Genomic DNA, 18,984 nt, shown 5'->3' with positions numbered 1-18,984 from the left:
TGAAAATATATCTCAGAGGAAAGTACAAATGGCCGAAAAGTAAGTTAGCCCACAGCATCCTAAAGAAAACATAGTGCTGCATCAAAGATACCTGGTGTCTTAGTATCACGGAGCTATGAAGACCAAGGCGAAGAAGAGTCAGGGACCAGTCAGTAGAGGGCAGAACGTGTGGGAACATCACCCGTATCATAGTGCCAGCTCTGAAGGTGACACGCCACAGTACTGCAGGTAAGATGGCCAATGGGTGGCTTCCTCTGAGGCCATGCATGTTCAGAAACCAACACTGTAAAAAGAGATGGCAGTAGCAGAATTTTTTAATAGTGAAAATGTGAAAGAGAGAAAACCAGGCAGTGTAAAAGCTGTTTGCTTAGGTGATCAAACATGGTGCCTTTACCCCAGGAGAACAGATCTGATTTTGATTAGTACTGCCTTACATGGAGATGTTCTCAAAGATCTCTTTAGAAAGTGCATTCTGTACATGTTGTGGCACATGCTGAACTCATTAAAACAGAGATGGGATAGGAGACTATTAAGAGATAACTAGCAGTTGCATAGAATGACATGAAATGTGCAGGTCTAACAGTGCTAGAGAATACAAGGACAATTAGCTTCAGAGGACGGTTTCCTACGGCTTTGTTTGAATGATTATAAGTGAGACTATCTATCAAGTTACAACTCTTGCTTGGCTATGGCGAGGAACATAAAATGGATAAAAGAAACCCACGGATGACCTGAAGTCACTGCTGTTCCCTTTTTATTTCCTTCTCTGTCTGTATCTGATGTTCTGGAGTTTGCCCCCCTTTTCTAGTATAATAGAAAAATTATGGTCCCCGTGGGCTTAAAAACAAGGTTCAAATTCTAGACTGTAAATATGGGTTCCTGGGCATCTAGTTGATTGCACATAGACTTCTTGTTTAAGTGAACCCCAAAATACCATTGTAGAAGCAGGTCCATTGGCAAAAGCTTCCATGTGTGGAGTATCACCATCTCACTCTCGGTACTGCCTCCAAAAGCTGGCCCTGGGCAAGCAAGAGAAAAATGGAAGACACTCAACCATTTCCACTTGATTAATACCAGGAAATAGTCAGGAGTGGACTCCAAACTGCCACCCTGTTTATTCTCCTCCATTACGCTCATCTCCGTCAGGATCGCTCAGTACTGCAAACTTACTGGAAGATAGGATCCTGGGTGACTTTCCACACCATATTCAGAAGAAAGGAATTTAGAAAGTAAAAACCTAGCAACTCATCAGGTATCCCTGGCTGGGGCGAAGGAAGATCCTAGACCACCGATCACAGCCAACTGTTCGATACTTGTTAATGATTGTATGTTTCTGAGATGTCTGTGGACTGCTAGGCCCCATTGGGCTGAACAATGAGTGAAAGTATTGGGGTCAACAGCAACTTTAGAATATCCAAGTGGCTCTTTCTTCCTGTCTTTTCCTTCTCTCCTCCTTCTTTCCTGCTCCTTCCTCTATTTCCCCTCCACCCTCCTCCCTCCAACCTCTTCCCTTCCTCTGTCCCCCTCCCTCTCTCTCCTTGGTTTGCATTGTGGCATCTGTTGGGAGATGCTAATTACAGCAATTAAGTAAAATGAGTATGTAGTATTGCTTAGCAACACAGTTACCTAATATGTAATTTTCCTAATTTGGCGGAATCTGTGTGCTGCAACTGTTGTTGCGTTAATTAAGGATATTAATAATAATATTTGTACATGGAACATTTTATGCAACATTCTCTAACACCTATCTGGAATTAAATTAGTGTAGAAGTATCCCTTGTGAGACAGTTTTTTGCTTGCTTGTTTATTTGTTTTTCTCAAAAAGCAGCCAGGCTAGGAGCCATATCTGTGGACTCAGAAATGAATTTGTAGCCTAGTTTATCTTTTACTGGCTGAGGGAGAAGCACTTGCCATGGTCTCCTGCAAAAGCAAGTATTCTAAAGCAAGGCTCCCTAAATACTGAATAAAAGATCAGACTTGAAAGTGGTCTTATCCTGCAACTGGTCTGTCATGTAAGCTACACTTTGGGCATATGAACTATTTTCTCTCTCTCTCTCTCTCTCTCTCTCTCTCTCTCTCTCTCTCTCTGTGTGTGTGTGTGTGTGTGTGTGTGTGTGTGTGTGTGCAGGCAGGTACACATGAATATGTGGGTAGTTCTTTGTGAAAGACACATCCAGTGTCTCCTACATTGTGCTACACTTGATTTTTTTTTTTTTTTTTTTGAGACAATGTCTCTTACTGGGCCTGGATCTCAGGAGTGCAGCTACAGTGTCTAGCCAGCAAGCTGCAGGGGATTTTCCAGTCTCCACCTCTCCAGTGGTGGGCTGTAAACATGAAACACAACTGACTTTTCTGTGGGCCCAAGGCTCCAGCTCAGGCCACTCTGCTTGCACGGCAACTGTTTTAATTACCAATGACTGATGAACTGCCCCAGTCCCGGGGTATATGACAACTTTAAAATATCGTTTTAAATCTCCCCTGGGGACCCATTTTCTATATATTTCTGTGCAGGGAAACCATATCAATAAATGGAAAATCTTAATAACTTTCACATTTTGGGGGGAAAAAGTTAAGTTCTACCCCCTATGCCAACCAAAATGATAATTTCAATTCCCTAAGCCAGCAAGTTACTGCTAAAAACACTAGTTGCTAAAGATAGCCTTAAAGGGAAAAAACAAGAGTGGCTGTCAGACATCCCTGGGAACTAATTCATTCTCATTACCTTTATCCACAGTCCCTATTCAGTGAATACAAAGCCAAGTACTTTAGATTGTGATTCGCTGTTTCTGCCTTGAGTGGTTGAGGGGTGGAAGGCAGGGGAGTTAGCGTATAGCTGCTGCCATTAGCCACAACTTCTTATGTGGGTGGCTACTTAGCTGATTCTTCTTTAGCCATGGAGTTATGAAATATTCACTGAGGTCTACTCTTGCCTGGAACTGTTCTAGGCACTAAGGATACAGCAGGGAGTGACCACGCGAACAGTCCTACCCTCCTCTAACTTACACTGTAATGATGATGGCGGTGCCCTACTTTGGGTTACTGTTGCTGTGATGAAACACCATGACCAAAGACACTCAGCGAGGAAAAGGTTTACTTCACTTATATTTCCACCACAGCACTGTTCATCATGGAAGGAAGTCAGGGAAGGAATGAAACATGGCAGGATCCTGGAGGAAGAACTGATGGAGGCCATGGAGGGCTGCAGCTTACTGCCCTGCTTCTCATGGCTTGCTCAGCTTGCTTTTTTATTGAGCCCATCACCACCAGTCCAGGAATGATACCACCCATAATGGGCTGGGCCCTCCTCCCATCAGTCAGTCACTAATTAAGAAAATGCCCCACAGCAGGATCTTATGGAGACATTTTCTTAATCTTTCCTCCTTCTGGGAATTCTAGCTTGGGTCAAGTTGTCATACAACTAGCCAGTACAGACGGCCACTAGAATATATTTTGTGCTAACCAAGGCTACATACAACATTCATAGATCATGCTATTGAATCCTCACATAAGTTAAGAAGATTATTGTCCTTTCCTTGAGAGATGAAGGAACTGAACTAAGCAGAGTTTAAGGAATTAGTCAGCTAGTAAGTAGTAGATCTGGGGAAATCCATGAGGCCAACTCTCTCAGCTAAGTTTCTTCCTGCCTAAGGCTCCGGTCTCTTGCTCCTGCCCCCACAGTGTTATATTGTCCTATTCAGTTTGTATTATTGTTGGTTGGTTGGTTGGTTGGTTGGTTATATATTCTTATTCTAACTAAGAAAAATATAAAATACTGCAGGAGGTTGCAGTTAGGCTTCCAACCAGGGGAATACACATCTGCATTTTACAACTAAGGAACAAAAGTTGCTCAGTTTCAGAGGAATCTTGGAAACTGTGTCTGAATGGCAGCTGAAAGCCTGTCTCAGGATGCCAGTGTGTTTTTCTTGCTGGGTAGAAGAGTTACCTTTTTAGGATGAAGCATTTCCTTGGTTGCTATAGTTTAGTTCCTGTTACAGATAAGAAACAGATGGTCATATTTTTTAAGGATACACAAATAACCTAAAATGTAAAATAATTGAAAGATAAATAGTAGCTATTTCTGGGTGCCCCTGAGACTGCAGAACAGGAAAAAGTATCTTTGGGAGGAATCTTGGGAGGAGTATAAAGCGCTGCTCCTGGCAGAGTAAAAAATAACTCAGGCAGAGAGATGTCAGAGCCGCCTTTTCAGTCTCCAAATGATGACTTAATGTCTGTTGTCATTTACTGGGCACATGGTTCCCCAAATCTAGCTATGGTAATGTGCTCCTAAGGGTGGTCTACAAATAAGGAACCCATTGAGAAACTCTTTAATGGGTCCAACTTTTGAAAACATTTCAAAATAGATCAATTGCGTAATGAATGGTTTCCATTGCAAAATTAAACTTGAATTTTAAAAAGATTTAGAAAAGTGTGCCACTATGCTGGTATCCAACCTACATCTACCATGTGTCAGGAAGAGTATTAAGATCAGTGGATCAGAGAGGCATTGGAGCAGGCTCCTGCCCTGGTGAATGAGTCTAAGGCACGGTGATCATGGAAGAACAGAACTATGACTTGGTAATAATACCCAAGGGACCAGAGGAGGGGGCTTACTGCAAGAGAGGTACTCTACTCACTCCCTGTGAGCTCCGTTATCAAGACAACTTTTGGGGCTGCAAAGATGGCTCTGTGGGGAAAAGCAACAGCTGTACAAGCATGAGCACCATGTGTGTGGCCTCTTACACACCTATGGTCCCAGCACTGTGATGGACAGAGAGAAAACCCTCTTGGGAGCTTGCTAGGCAGCTCGTCTCCCAGAAAACATGAGCTCCAGACGCCAAGAGAGCCTGAATCGATTGAATACGGTAGAGACTAACAGGGGAGGAAACTCTGTGTCATTCTCTGGCTTTTGGATGTGTACCCACAAAGTAAACACAAACACACACAGACTCACAAGCACACACACACACACACACACACACACACACACACACAGAGGACATTCTTGTCCCCTGAAGCATGTTGGCCCAGCAGTTGTCAGTTTCGATACATGAGCAACAGTGCTTATCAAGTGAGCATCTTCTAAGCAATGTCCACCTTGCTGGAAGTCTTGCCTCACCTACATTACCAGAGGAAACCATGTGTCCTCAGAATGCCTCCTTCTAGATAAACCAAAATCCAGAGAGGATATTAGTGAAATCATAGACTCAGGTGTGTCGGGCTGCGATAGTTTTGGTGTCATCTGATCAGTGTAAGAAGCACGAAGCTGTCACCTTCTTAATTCCAATCATGCAGTGGTTACAGGTCATACTGTGTTGTTGGCCAAAGATGCAAAGTTGTTGCTTCCTTTATCTGTCCATTCCACAGACATCTAAAGAGCAAGTGGCATTCATTGTCTTTAGCATGGTTAAAAGGCCTTTCCTCACCTGGAAATTCTCGGAACATCATTTGATTCCATGTAAATGTCTCTGCTTTGTGGTAAATACAGCTCCCTTTGGAGATCCTGGTGATCCTTGGATCATGAAACCGTTAAGAGTCCATAGCTCTTCTCTACACAAATTCTGAAGTTCTGCTTCAGGATGTGTTTAGTTTGGATGAGTCGTGAGACACGGAACAGCCTGCCCCAAGGAGACAGAGTGATTCTTCCACACTCTCACCGCCCTAGCCCACACTCTCTGCTATTCGTCTACTGGAGAAATGTGTTTCCTGAGATGTTACAGAGGCTGGACCTAGAAAAAAGAGACTGTGGATCAGGATGGGTAAAAGCTCTCCTCTCAAACTTGCTCATCAGGGCTGGATCTACGTTTGTCCTGGTTGCTTTGAGACTTGAGTGGTCTGTGTGTAAAGCAGGCATTGTAACAAAATAGTGTAGACTGGGTGGGTTAAGAATGCATTCTGTCTCCATTGAAAGCTAAGATGTTCAAGATCAATCTGTTGTGTGCTTGTGCAAGCTGTCTCCCTAGTTTACAGATGGCTGCCTACATCTGTTCCTTCATGAAACTCAGCGTCTGTGCATACAAAGATGTCTAAAGACACTGCGCTGTTATTGGGTTAAATCCCCACCCCTTATCACCACAGTTAACATCCTTATTGGAGTTATGTCCAAGTATAGACATGTTGGGGATTAGGCTTCAGTGTACAAATTTGAGGAGAGTGTTCAACCTATAACGTTGTCACTATGTCTAAATATTGATCATCTATGTTACCTAGTGATTCATGAAATCTTTATTGATGGATGGAATGGATAAATTAGCAGGTTTTGTTTGGTGTTCTGTTGGAAAGATGGGAGAAGGTACATGAACAGAGCAGGAAGTTCCTCTGTGGTCCCTCAGAAAATGCCTGAATCCAAGACTAGTATTAATTCAATCTGCAGGGCTCAGGTACTTGCCTGGGTCTTTGCTGGGGTCCAGCTGATTGAACGTTAGGTACTAATGCAGCCATAGGCATAGAGTTACCTTGTGTGGACAGTAACCATAACCTAATCATACTGTGTTGTTCACACACATGGACAGTATCGAATAAACCCATGCACAAAAAAAATGCAGAGGTCACAGATGAGGAATTCCGTATTCCATCTCCGAATTACCACTAATATTAAACAAGAAACACTGAAAACATGCTGACTCTGAATTTCTACATTTTCAATGCCAAGTCCTAATTCTAAGAATTGAAGAGTTGGGTCCATTTTGGTCTCAAGGCTTTAAAACTTATTTAGTGTATACTTTTTGGGCGAAAATCTAACTTTAAAAAAGATAAATAATGTTTTCAGAGATAAATAAATCACCTGTAATATTGGTTGGCATTTTAATGGACCTGTTTCCACACTTTCTTTGCATGTATTTTAGTGTTATGTTAAGAACGTTACAAAAATGCCTTTCCCCATGTTGACACAGAATATTTATAAAAATAATCTTAATGGTATATGCAGTACTCTACCCAGAAGATTTGCACACATGTACACAGTAGGTACTTGTATTCCAAGTGGATCCAATCTGGGGAAAGTATCCTTTGCAACTAGGAAGCACACTAAGTACCAGAAATGGCCATTTGTTTTTTTCTCAATGTTTTAAGACAGTACTGTTCCAATATCGGCATGTTTTGTTTTGTTTTCTTTTGTTTTAAATCCACATCATCTGCATGTATGCTGTCCCTTGGATGGAAGAGCCTTTAGTGTGATTACATAATTCACACTTCATGTGTTGAAAAATCAAATTTCCCGTTTTCCTTCTTGCTCAATGAGAATTGCACGATGAGACAAATAGGGAGTGCCAGCGTCCCCAACCCCAAGGCTTCCTTTCATTGTTACTTCTCTGACACAGGCACATGACAGGGGCTAGCCTGGTCCATGGCTTTCTCACACCGTTGACATTCTATTAGCAGTTGCATCCCTTCATCCCCAGAGCTACCAAATGGGTATTTCCTAACAAAGTCCATTTTTCTAGTTACAATTGATCCCAATATTATAGATTCTCTTGAAAAAGAAAAAATGTTGGTTTGAGATACGTCTTATGGTTGTGAGGAAAATCTGCCCTATGCTCTGCTGCTAACAACCTTAGCACCTTGTGTTCTTAAGAAAGACTTCAAAAGTATTGTCCTAACTCTGTTTTCCCTTTCATTCCCATATAACTCTCTCTCTCTCTCTCTCTCTCTCTCTCTCTCTCTCTCTCTCTCTCTCTCTCTCCCTCCCTCCCTCCCTCCCTCCCTCCCTCCGTCCCTTGCCTCTCTCCCTCCCTCCTCTCTCTCCATATCAACTGTGTATTTTTTTTTTCTTAGTTTACTTCTGCCTCTATAATACAGTACCAACAGCCCCTAATTTTATTACAACCAATTTAGGGCATCGATGAACTGGAAAGTAAAAACAACTTAGAACAGGCGTGGCCTAAAGGAAGCAGTTGTTATGGGGTGCTGACCATAGCATACAAGACACTGATCAAAATGCTTTTAAAACCTTTATTATATATAACCCCAGTCCTATGGGGCAGGAACTAAACTTGTAAGTGTAAAGAGTAAAAGTATTTACTGAGTAGGAGCCACACTCTGGTTTCTGAGCAAGGAACAGTATATCAGCAGTGTTATTTAATCTTCACAACGCTCTCGTAGAAGGTGATGATTCTGTAAAAGTTTTTCAGTACGAGGCATAGAAAATCAGTGACGTTCTGGCACAACATGTTATGCCTTACAAACCCACGATGCCTGTTCAATTCAACTTGCAGCTTGGCATTGGGGCTCAACTAATCTTGACAGTAAGATTTGAAAAGAGACTAGATGAATATATTTCTTAAGGCAACTGAAGCTTAAACAACTTTGGATATTAAAATGCCTTGAAAAGCCAGCTGTGGTAGCACAAGCTTACAATCCCCACCCTTGGGCAGGATGGACATCGACAGGATTCCTAGCCAGCCATTCTAGCCTATTGAGTTTCAGGAGAGTGAGAGACCCTGCCTCAAAAATAACAAGGTGGACAATAGCTTAGGAACAACATCTGAAGGTTGTCCCCTGACCTGCACACACTCCTGAACACACATGTGTGTGCCCATATACATGTGTGGGCGTGGGCATGTGTGCACACGTGTGCCCACACAGAGATAAAGAGACACAGAGAGAGCGACTCCTTGAGCAAGTTAACCCATCATGTGTTTTGCTTCTCTTAGACAGTTATATCTACCTATGTATTAGAAAGGTACTTTTCTGATGAGTTTTTACCTCAGTCCCTTTAAGTCCCACACCGGAAGGTAGACCAGTGGGTTCTCTTTTCTTCGACATCACTACGGTTTGGATCCACAGGCAGCATCAACTTCCTCTGCTCACTTCTCACTCTAAGATGACCGCCACCAGAACACACGTCCAGGTCCAGCCTGTACATGTTAAATCCCTTCATGCACAGCCATGTCCCTTCAGGTATATTAGAGGCTCCCTACCTACCTTCAGTGCCGGAAAGGTTATGAATGAACCTCACAGTAAACAGACTTTCCAATAACTTTTTTTTCCCCTCAAAGCAGCTTGGCAAACTCTTCCTCCACCAAACTCCAGCTCTGTAAATGAGAGAAAGCACCTCAGAGCTACGCAGGCTTCCTCTTAGGAGGCCCACAAGCTGTAATACGCTTTCTTTCACTGCTGATTTTATTCACTGCTGTTTAGCATTACAGGGGGTGGGGGTGAGGGAATAAATTTCCTTACACCTATTTTAACCCCCAAGGTAACAAACTCTTTGGCTAAGAAAACAGCTGGCCCAACAGGTGTCACCTGGCATTTTCCTAGCAAATAGTAGCGTGGCTTTCCGTATTAAAGGCTAAGGATGAAAATGCAGATTCCCCTGGAGAGACATAACATTTATAAAATTACACTGGTGCTGCTCCGAGAGTGATTGCCACTCTGAAGAGGAAGTTGAAATGTCAAGCAGGAGAGAATGTGCTTCCAGGGGACATGTGAGAAACCGGAGCTGGTGGGGGCTCTCGGAATACTTTGATTTTTCACGTTTTAAGTCTGGCCTTCCAGGGAATTATTTACTATAAAAGTCACATTTTTATGCCAAGGGGAAGCTCTAAAGTCAGTGTGCAAAGCTTATGTAGCTGAAAAGCAACGCTTCTGAAGGTTCCCATAACTACCCACCAAAGGGCAGTCCTCTACCCTTTCCTAGGAAGTCTAACATTTCTAGGTCTTTCTCTGGCTTGAACAGATAAACAGATTGCTGCTTCTTCAGTGGAGTCTCCAGTTGTTTTGCATGGCTGGAGGGCCTGTGTGCATAACTGTATGCCTGCCCAGAGGTGTGCTCAGCACAGCAAGATCCTCCCAGCTGAGATGTGACTAATTGAATCTCACGCCCGTTTAGTACAATAGATTCATTTCCTTCTCTTCTGCCCAGGCAGAAATATGCACAGGCGTGGGGATGGAGTTGGACTGGAGAGAATTTTACACAGAATTCCACTCTTTTTTTTTTTTCTCACTGCCTCACCCACTCATTTATTTATTTGTCTACTAAATAAGCATAGTTGGATTTGCACAAGTTATACCATATTATTTGAATCTTCTGCATATTTAACAAAAGGCACAGTTTGTTACTCTCACTCCTTCATGGGAGAGATGGTAAAAACCCACTGAAGAGCAGCGGATATCTTTGATTTGAGGTCGCAATGAGTATTGCATAGGTGTGGGGCTTCTACTGTGTGACGTGTCACGAGGATTCTTTTAAAAAGATGCTCATCTCTCTTCCTCTCTCCCTATGCCCCTCTTTCCCTCTTTCCCCCACACCCTCCTCTCTAGGCTGGTCCATTCAGGTCCAGGGAAAGGATCACCCCAGGCTGGTATGGATCTGTCCTTTGCAACACGAACTGGCACCAAGCAAGGAATTGAAACACATCTCTTCAGGGCGGAGATCAGCAGGGACCTCTCCCACTGGACGAGGAGCATAGTACAAGGGTGTCACAATTCAGCGGAGCTCACTGCCGAAATCACCACAGGTGAGTGCTGCCGCCTACGAGCTACCAATGTCCCAAAAACACGGAAGGTGAAACCATAACTGCTCTGGCCCCAAACTATTTTTATTCCTTGTGTTATAGGGTATGTAAAATAATAGCGTCGAACTTAAATGCTTCTCAATTAGGCATTGTTCGTCCTCCTAAAACGTAACTGGAGGTTTTTATCCTACCCCACCTCCTCTCCCCTTCATTGAAGAGAAACTGGTAACTAAAATGATCGCTTCCAATCCTCCCAATTATAACTGCATGGATGGCTTCCTAAAGGAAGGGAATTGGGGGGGGGGGAGAGGGGCATAAACGAGTAGGGTTAGGTTATTGGTAATAAACAATCAGAACAGAATCTGAGTGACTTATCCGAGAATAGTATTGGTACTAAACTGAGCTCAAAACTGGGGACTCAGTTCGTTAGAAACGACGGGAAAGAAAGGTATCTGAATCGGGGGAAGCAGAGCTGAAGGAAAGTTCCAGAACCTCAGCACTGCTCTCTCTATCCTTTGCACAAATGATGGGGCAGAGACGGGTTGGAAGAAGTCTACTGTCAGAGAGAGCTCCCCAAAATGACTAAGGGATGCACGTGTGGAAGGAAGGACCCTTCTGTTTCACATCATTTACTCTATCCCTACTCTATGCTAGGCAGTTTTTCTTCTAGTGAAAAACAACCCACTGTGTGTCCTAAACGAATCATTTGAAGCAAAGCCAATATTGTTTAGATGAAATCAGAGAGATTCGTGTCAATCTTGTCCTGTTTGGCAGAACTTTTCATTCCGGTGTGTCTGTGTACATGTATGCCAGTGTGTGTATAAACATAGGTGTGTATGTGTGGGTGTGTGTATGTGTGCGTGCATGTATTCATGGCTGTGTATGTATGTGTACAATACACATAAAATTGTGTACATTAGCTACTATGGACCCTTATTTAACACAGTGTATACAAAATATCCTATACAAAGCTAACAGTGTCTGTGATGATGTTCTGGTCCCAAGCCCTAGTACAAACAATTTCTAGTCCTGAGATCTACAGCCAACCTCTGACCAGCCCCCTGCTGACACTTATAAACAGGGCGTTCTATGACAACTAAGCATGTCCTCATTGAGCCTCCCAGGAATTCTGAGTTCCTCAGTCACCGCTTATAAATACTCTTATTTCTCCTCTCCTGTCATGGCACCTTATATGTCCCTGTGAGGCTTTAAGGAGGCAGTAGAGACTTGTAGTCACTTACACTTGGTCATTTTGAATAGCAACTGACATGAATGCACGTCCCAGCTCTGTCGGTTCTTAGCCATTTCCTTCATCTCTTTGTTTCTTCTACCCCATAGCTATAATCAAAAAAAACAGGCCCCACTTCTGAGGGTCCTGTGAAGAAAAACTATTATCAACCGCTACTGTTATGATTATTACCCAAGGCTTGCACGGTCTAATGTAATAAGCTCAGTGAAGCTCTCTAAATTTAAATTAATTAAAGCTTAACAATGTCCTCGGTTGTGTCATCTCTTCTGCTTCCTAGTCACATGTGCTAAAGAGCTACCTGCCAGGACGGTGGAAAACACCATGAACCTCCACTGTGCCAGGGTGCGCTGGAGAATGAGGACTCCTCACAGAACAGCTAGGAAGCTTGTAGCAAGATTCCCCTGGGCCAATAACAAAACAATCATTTTGGACTCAGAGGCATGAATAGCTGAGCCTCTCCACACTCCAGAGTTACAGATTCGGCACAGAGTGGTGCGTGAGAATCCTCCTGTGACAAATCTAGGAAGAGACAATGCTATGGGGACATGGGCCACTCTAGGAGGAGGACTGCTGTAGGGTACCACCTCTCAAATACGCAGGACTACTCTAAAAGATAGAGCACACAGTAGCGTGTGATGGTGTTTTTTTCTGAAATGCCTCTAAATGTGTAGTAGAATTTCTACTGTAGTAAACCCAGATTTTTACTTTATTTTTAAAATAGGATGTCAGCATGTAGCCTAGACATGCCTCAAACTGACAATCTTATCAAATGCTGCGAGGATACATAGGCCATCATACTCATGCTTAGCTTGATGAATTCCTGTTAATGATTACCTTAAAACTAATTTGTGTCTGAGTGTTCCTGAAGGCCGTGCGCCTATGGTATCTGTCATGAAAGGCAGACTCTGAGCACAAAAGTCGGAAGAGACTCAAGCCACTCAAATGCTGGGTTTCATAAAGTTGTAGGTGTATGCCCGTGAGGTGCAGACTCCAGGCAGTGATTTTAGGAAGGAATGAAGGTACCCTTGAGGGTTTGGCTTGTTTTACATTCTATTTGATATGCAGACACTGTCTATCTCAATAGGAAAAAACCAAGGCTGGTGACAAAGTAGCCAACGGAGGATTACAGGGAATTATGTAACCTGAGTGAGGAGGAGGAGGAGGAGGAGGAGGAGGAGGAGGAGGAGGGTAACAGAGTTGTGACAGAAGTGACTAAAGGCACAATCCAGCTCCAGCTTCAGCGATGCCTCCAGACACTTGCCGAGAAAGACGTCTGTCTATACCAGAGCTTCCTCTAACATGGTCATGTGTTTAGTTTATTCCGTGGAGATTGAGAACATGTTTGGAAAATTGATTCCACCCAGCAAAGGCCATCCATGCCATATGATGCCGGCTGGAATCAAAGCACACCACAGCTAATTCAGAAGAACTAATCTCATAGCTTTAGTGTTCAAACTTTGGGGGGAGCATGAATAAAACTATGCTTAGAACTTACTTACATACACTACAGGTACAAGAAACAAAAATTTGCAGAAAAGGGTGAGTCGGGATGAGAATCCGTTGCTACCTCTGTGGCACTGGCCTTCGTTGTCCATGGACTGGGGGTGGAGATGGTAGCAGGCAAAACACTCAGATCTATCAGAGAAGGCCTTCAAAAAAGATGAGCTCACAGTACAAGTTGAAAAATACTTAGAGTAAGTCAGGGCAGCGGTGCGTGTGTTCATCAGAGCTCCATTTGAAAGGGCACCTCACTTTGTGGCCAGTTGAGATCCTATTTCTTCCTTCAAAATCTGAAGTTCTCCCCTACCCAATTGTCATCATCTGTCACAAATCATGAGAGAGGAAGGCTAAGAAACTCACTGTCAACCTCCTGCCCCAAAGCCCTCTACATCCAAGTGCCAGAGCAAGAAGAAAGGAACATGAAACAGAAGAGAAAAGACTTGAATTTTCAAAGCTGAACATCCCCAGGTGGGGATATTGTTTCCTCTCTGAGCTTTAGGTTTTTAAAGCCTTGTAATGTTAGTGAGATGTTTCTGCTTCTGACGTCAGTGGGGGAGATTATATTCCATATATTTAGAAAGCAGAGTAGAGCAAGGAGTGACACTGAGAAGATTCTCCACCAATGATACCATCATGTATGACTTTCAGGACCCTCCCCCCAAAGCAAAATAAAAATTATGCAGGCTTTCCTAAATTCAGTTAGATGTAGATCAAGGCCTAAACCAGTTGACCTACAGAGGTCTGTTCAACGTAGTGTTTCATGAGGCAAACTAACCCCAGTCGGATGATTGAGAAGCATCCTGGAAATCTTTGCTGAAGATATAAAGGACATATTTGTAGCCCTTCCTTAACAGGAGGAAGGGTGCTAGCGACTGCCCACTTCCTGCCCCTGTGACAGGCTTAATGTACTGGATTCTTCCTAAACAGTGAGCCTTCCAGGTAAAAGCCCGCACTTGGACAGCTTACAGCGTTCATCCTTTTGCTCCTCTGGACTAGAGGTGCCCTGCCCATGCCTCCACAGTGAGCTTCTGGACACCTCTCAGGCAGGGAGATGGGGTAGCATTGTTTATGAAAGGTGCCACATCACAGACCTGTCTGCAACAGCACTTCCTGGACCCAACATCTTAGGGGGAAATTAGAGGAATTGCCCTTTCAATTTCTGGCATAAACTTTGTTGGGCCTTTTTAAAAATGAAGTGCTTTTTTTTTTTTTATTTTTCGAGACAGGGTTTCTCTGTGTAGCCCTGGCTGTCCTAGAACTCACTTTGTTCAGGCTGGCTTTGAACTCAGAGATCCACCTGCCTCTTCCTCCCAAGTGCTGGGATTAAAGGCGTGCACCACCACCACCCAGCTTTGGGGGGGGGGGGGTAGATTATTTTTAAACTTCTGACCTCTTAAGCATGTTGTATGTGTTAACTTTGGTAGCATAAGGGAGTGCTTGCCTCTACTTGCAGCTACTGTACACAGTAGCTGACATGACTGTACAGATGCATGCATGTATGTTTGTGAGTTTGTCGTCTGCCTGTCGTCTGTCTGTCTGTGTGTATCCATGCAGGTAATATGGTGATGATGATGATGATGATGATGATGATGATGATGATGATGACGATGCAGAGGTGGCTTGCTTTGTTTAAATAAAAGGTCTATTGTTTCCGGCTGAAAACAAGGCCCACCTGGCCATAGGAAGTCATGTGTCCCTTTACTGTTGACATTCATGTCAGAAGGCAAGCTAAGGACCGCAGCCCAGAAAACATCCACTGAATCTCAATTCCTGATGATTGCTAACATCAATGTCAATCCAAGAAGTATGGGAACTGTGTTCCTTTTTTTTTTTTTTTTTCTCACTTTAATAAGAAATTCATGGCTGGGCACTGGGTTGAAGAAAGTAAAACCATGAAGTGCTGGAGTGAATGGGTGAAAGGACAGATGGATTGATTTCTACCGTGTCTCCCCAACCCCCTCTCTCTCTCAGCCTGCACCTACAGAAACCAGGAATGCCGCTTGACCATACATTATGACAATGGATTTTCTATTTCCACTGAGCCTCAGGATGGTGCCTTTCCCAAGACAATCATACAGTCCCCTTACGAGAAGCTCAAAATGTCTTCGGATGATGGAATCAGGATGCTCTGTTTAGACTTTGGAGGCAAAGAAGGAGAGATTGTGAGTGTCTTTTCTTGGGACCACTTGATTTCATATGCTGCATTATGCATTGCATGTGCAATGACTTGGAAGTGGTAGGTGGCCTGGCTACTGATAGCACCATGGCAGCAGGCTCCTGTTACAGTCGGTTCTTGAGAAAGTGGGATTGAATTCCAGGGCTTCAAACAGATCCAGTTATCTCTAGTTCCTTCCTTTGGTTTCATTTTTTTTCATTAGAAAACGACATAAATATTTGAATCCAGAGAAAGAATCTTTTATAAGGTTAGCATTAAATTCTTATCAAACAGGATTTCTCGGGTGTTTTAACATAAGCCCCATTCATTTTAAAGATGCGCTAAGCAGCTAATACAACCTTGGCATCGTGCCAGATGGTGGGGACGAGGGCAGGTCCATAAAATAAGTTTTGCCAGGGCAGAGAACTAAGGTCACTAGGGGAGTAGACAGATAAGACTAGCAAAGTTGGGAACTACTCATCAAGCAATAGTCACGCAAGTTAGCCAGTTACTGGTTAAGGTAACAGCCACACAGCATACCGGTGTACATAGTGTACGTAGTGTTTAAATTGATGATTTTCTGTGGTCCCCAACCATAGTAAAGACATGTATGAAATCCAGTTTCCCAGCAGCTGACAAGGGGACATTCTTCCACCGGTAGGCAACAGTGGTCCGTGGCGTTTCTTAGTGGCGTTTCTTAGAAAAAGAAGTATCTCACCTTAAGGTGGCAAGTATGGAACTGGAAGCACACACCCATGACTTTGTCATAACTAGTCTACCCAGCCATTGTGTCCATCACAATGGATTGGCTTCCTGTTCCAACAGGAAATGTAAAACACATAAATGAGTCCCTAACTGAGAAAAAAAAAATCTAGTTGTTTTCAGTCAGCTACTAGACCTCCATTCTCCCTCCCTCTTTCTTTCCTAGGCCCGTTTCTTGCCCACAAGTTTTCGGGTGTTTTTCGGTGGGCTTTACTAGAAAGTATCTGGAAAGCATTTTGTTTTTTTTGTTTGTTTGTTTGTTTTTTGGAGCTCCTAGAAGTCGATTGTGGGGGAGGGCCATGCTCACACTGAAGAGTTAAAAGGCCTTTCACCTCAGACAGACACATGTCACGTGACCCCCGCTAACCTCAGTGCAAAACCAGGCTGTTGTTATGGGTAATATCAGACAGAGGTGACCAAGTCCATCCCCCCAGGGGCCAACAATGGACCCTCACTCACTGTCTGAGAATTCTTTCTATTCTTCAGTGGATTCTCAGAATGCCTCTGGATTTTGCTTTTTATATGTCTGCATTCCAGCTATTTAAATATAGCCTGAGACCATAACTGAAATGAGGGAGTGACTTGGATGTCCCTGTCACTAAAACACATCTCGTTTGTTACTAGTGTATCAGTCCTCCATCTGTGTACTTGTTCTTTTTTTTTTATTATTAGATATTTTCTTCATTTACATTTCAAATGCTATCCTGAAAGTCCCCTATACCCTCCCTTACCCCTGCTCCCCAACCTACCCACTCCCCCTTCCTGGCCCTGGCATTCCACTATATTGGGACATATAAGATTCGCAAGACAAAGGGCCTCTCCTCCCATTGATGGCGCCGACTAAAGCTACTTCATAGCAACTCAGAAACTTACAAGAACTAGTCTGTTTTACCCTGGCTACTGTCCAGCGCTATTTTGCTCCCCTTTCATTTCTTTGGGTTCAAGTCACCCTAGCTATAAAATACGGAGGTTGGGGCAGACAGTTTTTAACATCACTATTCAAAACCGTGTCCTTTTTTTGAGTGGCATGGGATGTGGACGATTAATCTCCAGCTCTGATATCAGTTAGACTTGAGTCCACACTTGCTTATTCACTGTAAAAGCTGTGGTTTCATGAAGTTGAAAAACATCTCTAGATCTTAGTTTTTCCATATGAAAAATGGGGACAATGACAACTGCTACCTCCTAGGGTTTTGACAGTGAAAGATTACCTTGACTGCATTAAAGGAGGTGGAAGGCCCACTCCATTGTCTGGTCATGATCCTACAACAGCAGCATGCATCCATCCCTCTTGGCTGGCTGTGGATGCAGTGTTAACAGCCCAGCTGCTTTAAGTTCCAGCTGCCTTGAGTTTCCCACCACAAGGGGTTCAACTCAGTGCTAAAGTACAGCCTTAAGTTGCCTTTGTAAGAATGCTTTCATCATGGCAACAATAACAACAATAAAAGAAACTAGACGGTGCTCTATAAAAAGTGATCTTCATTTTGGTAGATATTATCGCATGTCACACTGTTCTTATTGCACAGAAGCGCCACCATCAGAACAAAAGTCAGGACAGCAGAAGGGAATCAGGAAGTTTCCCAAATTTTTCTAAATTAGGTCAAGTGATAACTTCACTTCTGAAGGTCTCTATGCCCTTGCCAGGCATGCCCTGGGCTGTGCAGGGGGCACACTGAGACGGCTAGGACTTTAAACATCACCATCAGAGAGATGTATGTCCACAGTGGCGAAGAACAGGGTGTGGCAAAGACAGGGATGCTTAACATGAGCTCCGTAATCACGACTCACAAGGCAGTTTCACATTCAGGATCCTATTTAATACTCTAATTACCTTGCATATTAATTAGGCTGAGAAGAATTTTAAGTAACCCTGGCCAAGACTAGACATCTAAAACACTGTCAGAACCAAGATCCAAGCAACCTGAGCTGTGAAATATGATCTCCTGTCTGTTGTACCAAACTTGATGGAAACATCACTAATGGAGAGCTGAAAATAAATGGTTTAGACACGAAGGGTCCAGTCAGTATTTGTGGAATTATTATAGGTAAATACATCAGAACTCTTTTTAGAAAAAAAAAAAAAAAAAAAACAGGTATGGGCAATATAACGAATAAGCTGGAAGAGTTATTCCCTTATGTCATTGAGAACCAAGATTGGGGGACAGAGCTGCTCTCGTTTACTCCGCAGAAACACAAGTGCTTACAGAGTGGCTAACACTGTGCCCCACCAAGCATTCACTGATGCTCTCTGATGTTCTCTCCTTTCTCAATTTCAGCAACTGGACCTTCACTCCTGCCCCAAGCCGATCGTTTTCATCATCCACTCCTTTCTGTCTGCTAAGATAACACGACTGGGCTTGGTGGCCTGAACAGAGAGGCGACTTGCCTTCGGAAAGGAAGCTGGCTGTGCCTCAGGACTGTGACATCAGGCAGTGCACCAGATGTAACATGCACAACCAGGTTCGGGTTTAAGGAGTCCCATGTAACATCCCAGGCTCCTCGATTGGTTTCAGAAACTTCAAGGGCCACCCTAAAGAAAACACCACAGGGGATATCAGAATGGAATTTCATAGATCAGAACAAAGAGGTGAGGGCAGGTGAATGTACGTGTCATATCTTTTAAATAATGACAGCCAAGGACACAGCCATTACAACAGCATAGGGAGATCTTAATCACACCAGTTTCTAGGCAACTGGGTCATCCAGGTAAGCCAGAGCCGAGCAGATGAGAAATGGAGTTATATCTATTCCTCTGCCCTAGTAACAGCCCCTTGTTTCCTTGTGATTTATTTCCTGATTCAAGTTGAGCTTTCATTGGTAGGAACAACAGCAACAATACACACCTTAAAAAAAAAAAAAAAAAAAAA

At 43.4% G+C, this 18,984-nt stretch overlaps 1 protein-coding gene across 1 annotated transcript in view; it reads left to right on the top strand.

Annotated features, from left to right (window-relative positions):
- The window catches only part of Sntb1 (syntrophin beta 1), a 264,616-nt gene extending 245,632 nt beyond the window's left edge, over nucleotides 1–18,984 (top strand). The window contains exons 5-7 of the mRNA XM_021216977.2: nucleotides 10,258–10,454; nucleotides 15,172–15,362; nucleotides 18,394–18,984. Of these exons, the coding sequence (XP_021072636.1) occupies nucleotides 10,258–10,454; nucleotides 15,172–15,362; nucleotides 18,394–18,486 (481 nt within the window). The 3' untranslated portion in view covers nucleotides 18,487–18,984. The remainder of the gene's footprint in view (nucleotides 1–10,257; nucleotides 10,455–15,171; nucleotides 15,363–18,393) is intronic.

This window comes from Mus pahari, chromosome 17, assembly GCF_900095145.1.
Source record: "Mus pahari chromosome 17, PAHARI_EIJ_v1.1, whole genome shotgun sequence".
In the NCBI taxonomy this organism is placed as follows: domain Eukaryota; kingdom Metazoa; phylum Chordata; class Mammalia; order Rodentia; family Muridae; genus Mus; species Mus pahari.
Note: the sequence above shows the minus strand (reverse complement) of the source record. Positions and strands in the feature narration are given on the sequence as shown.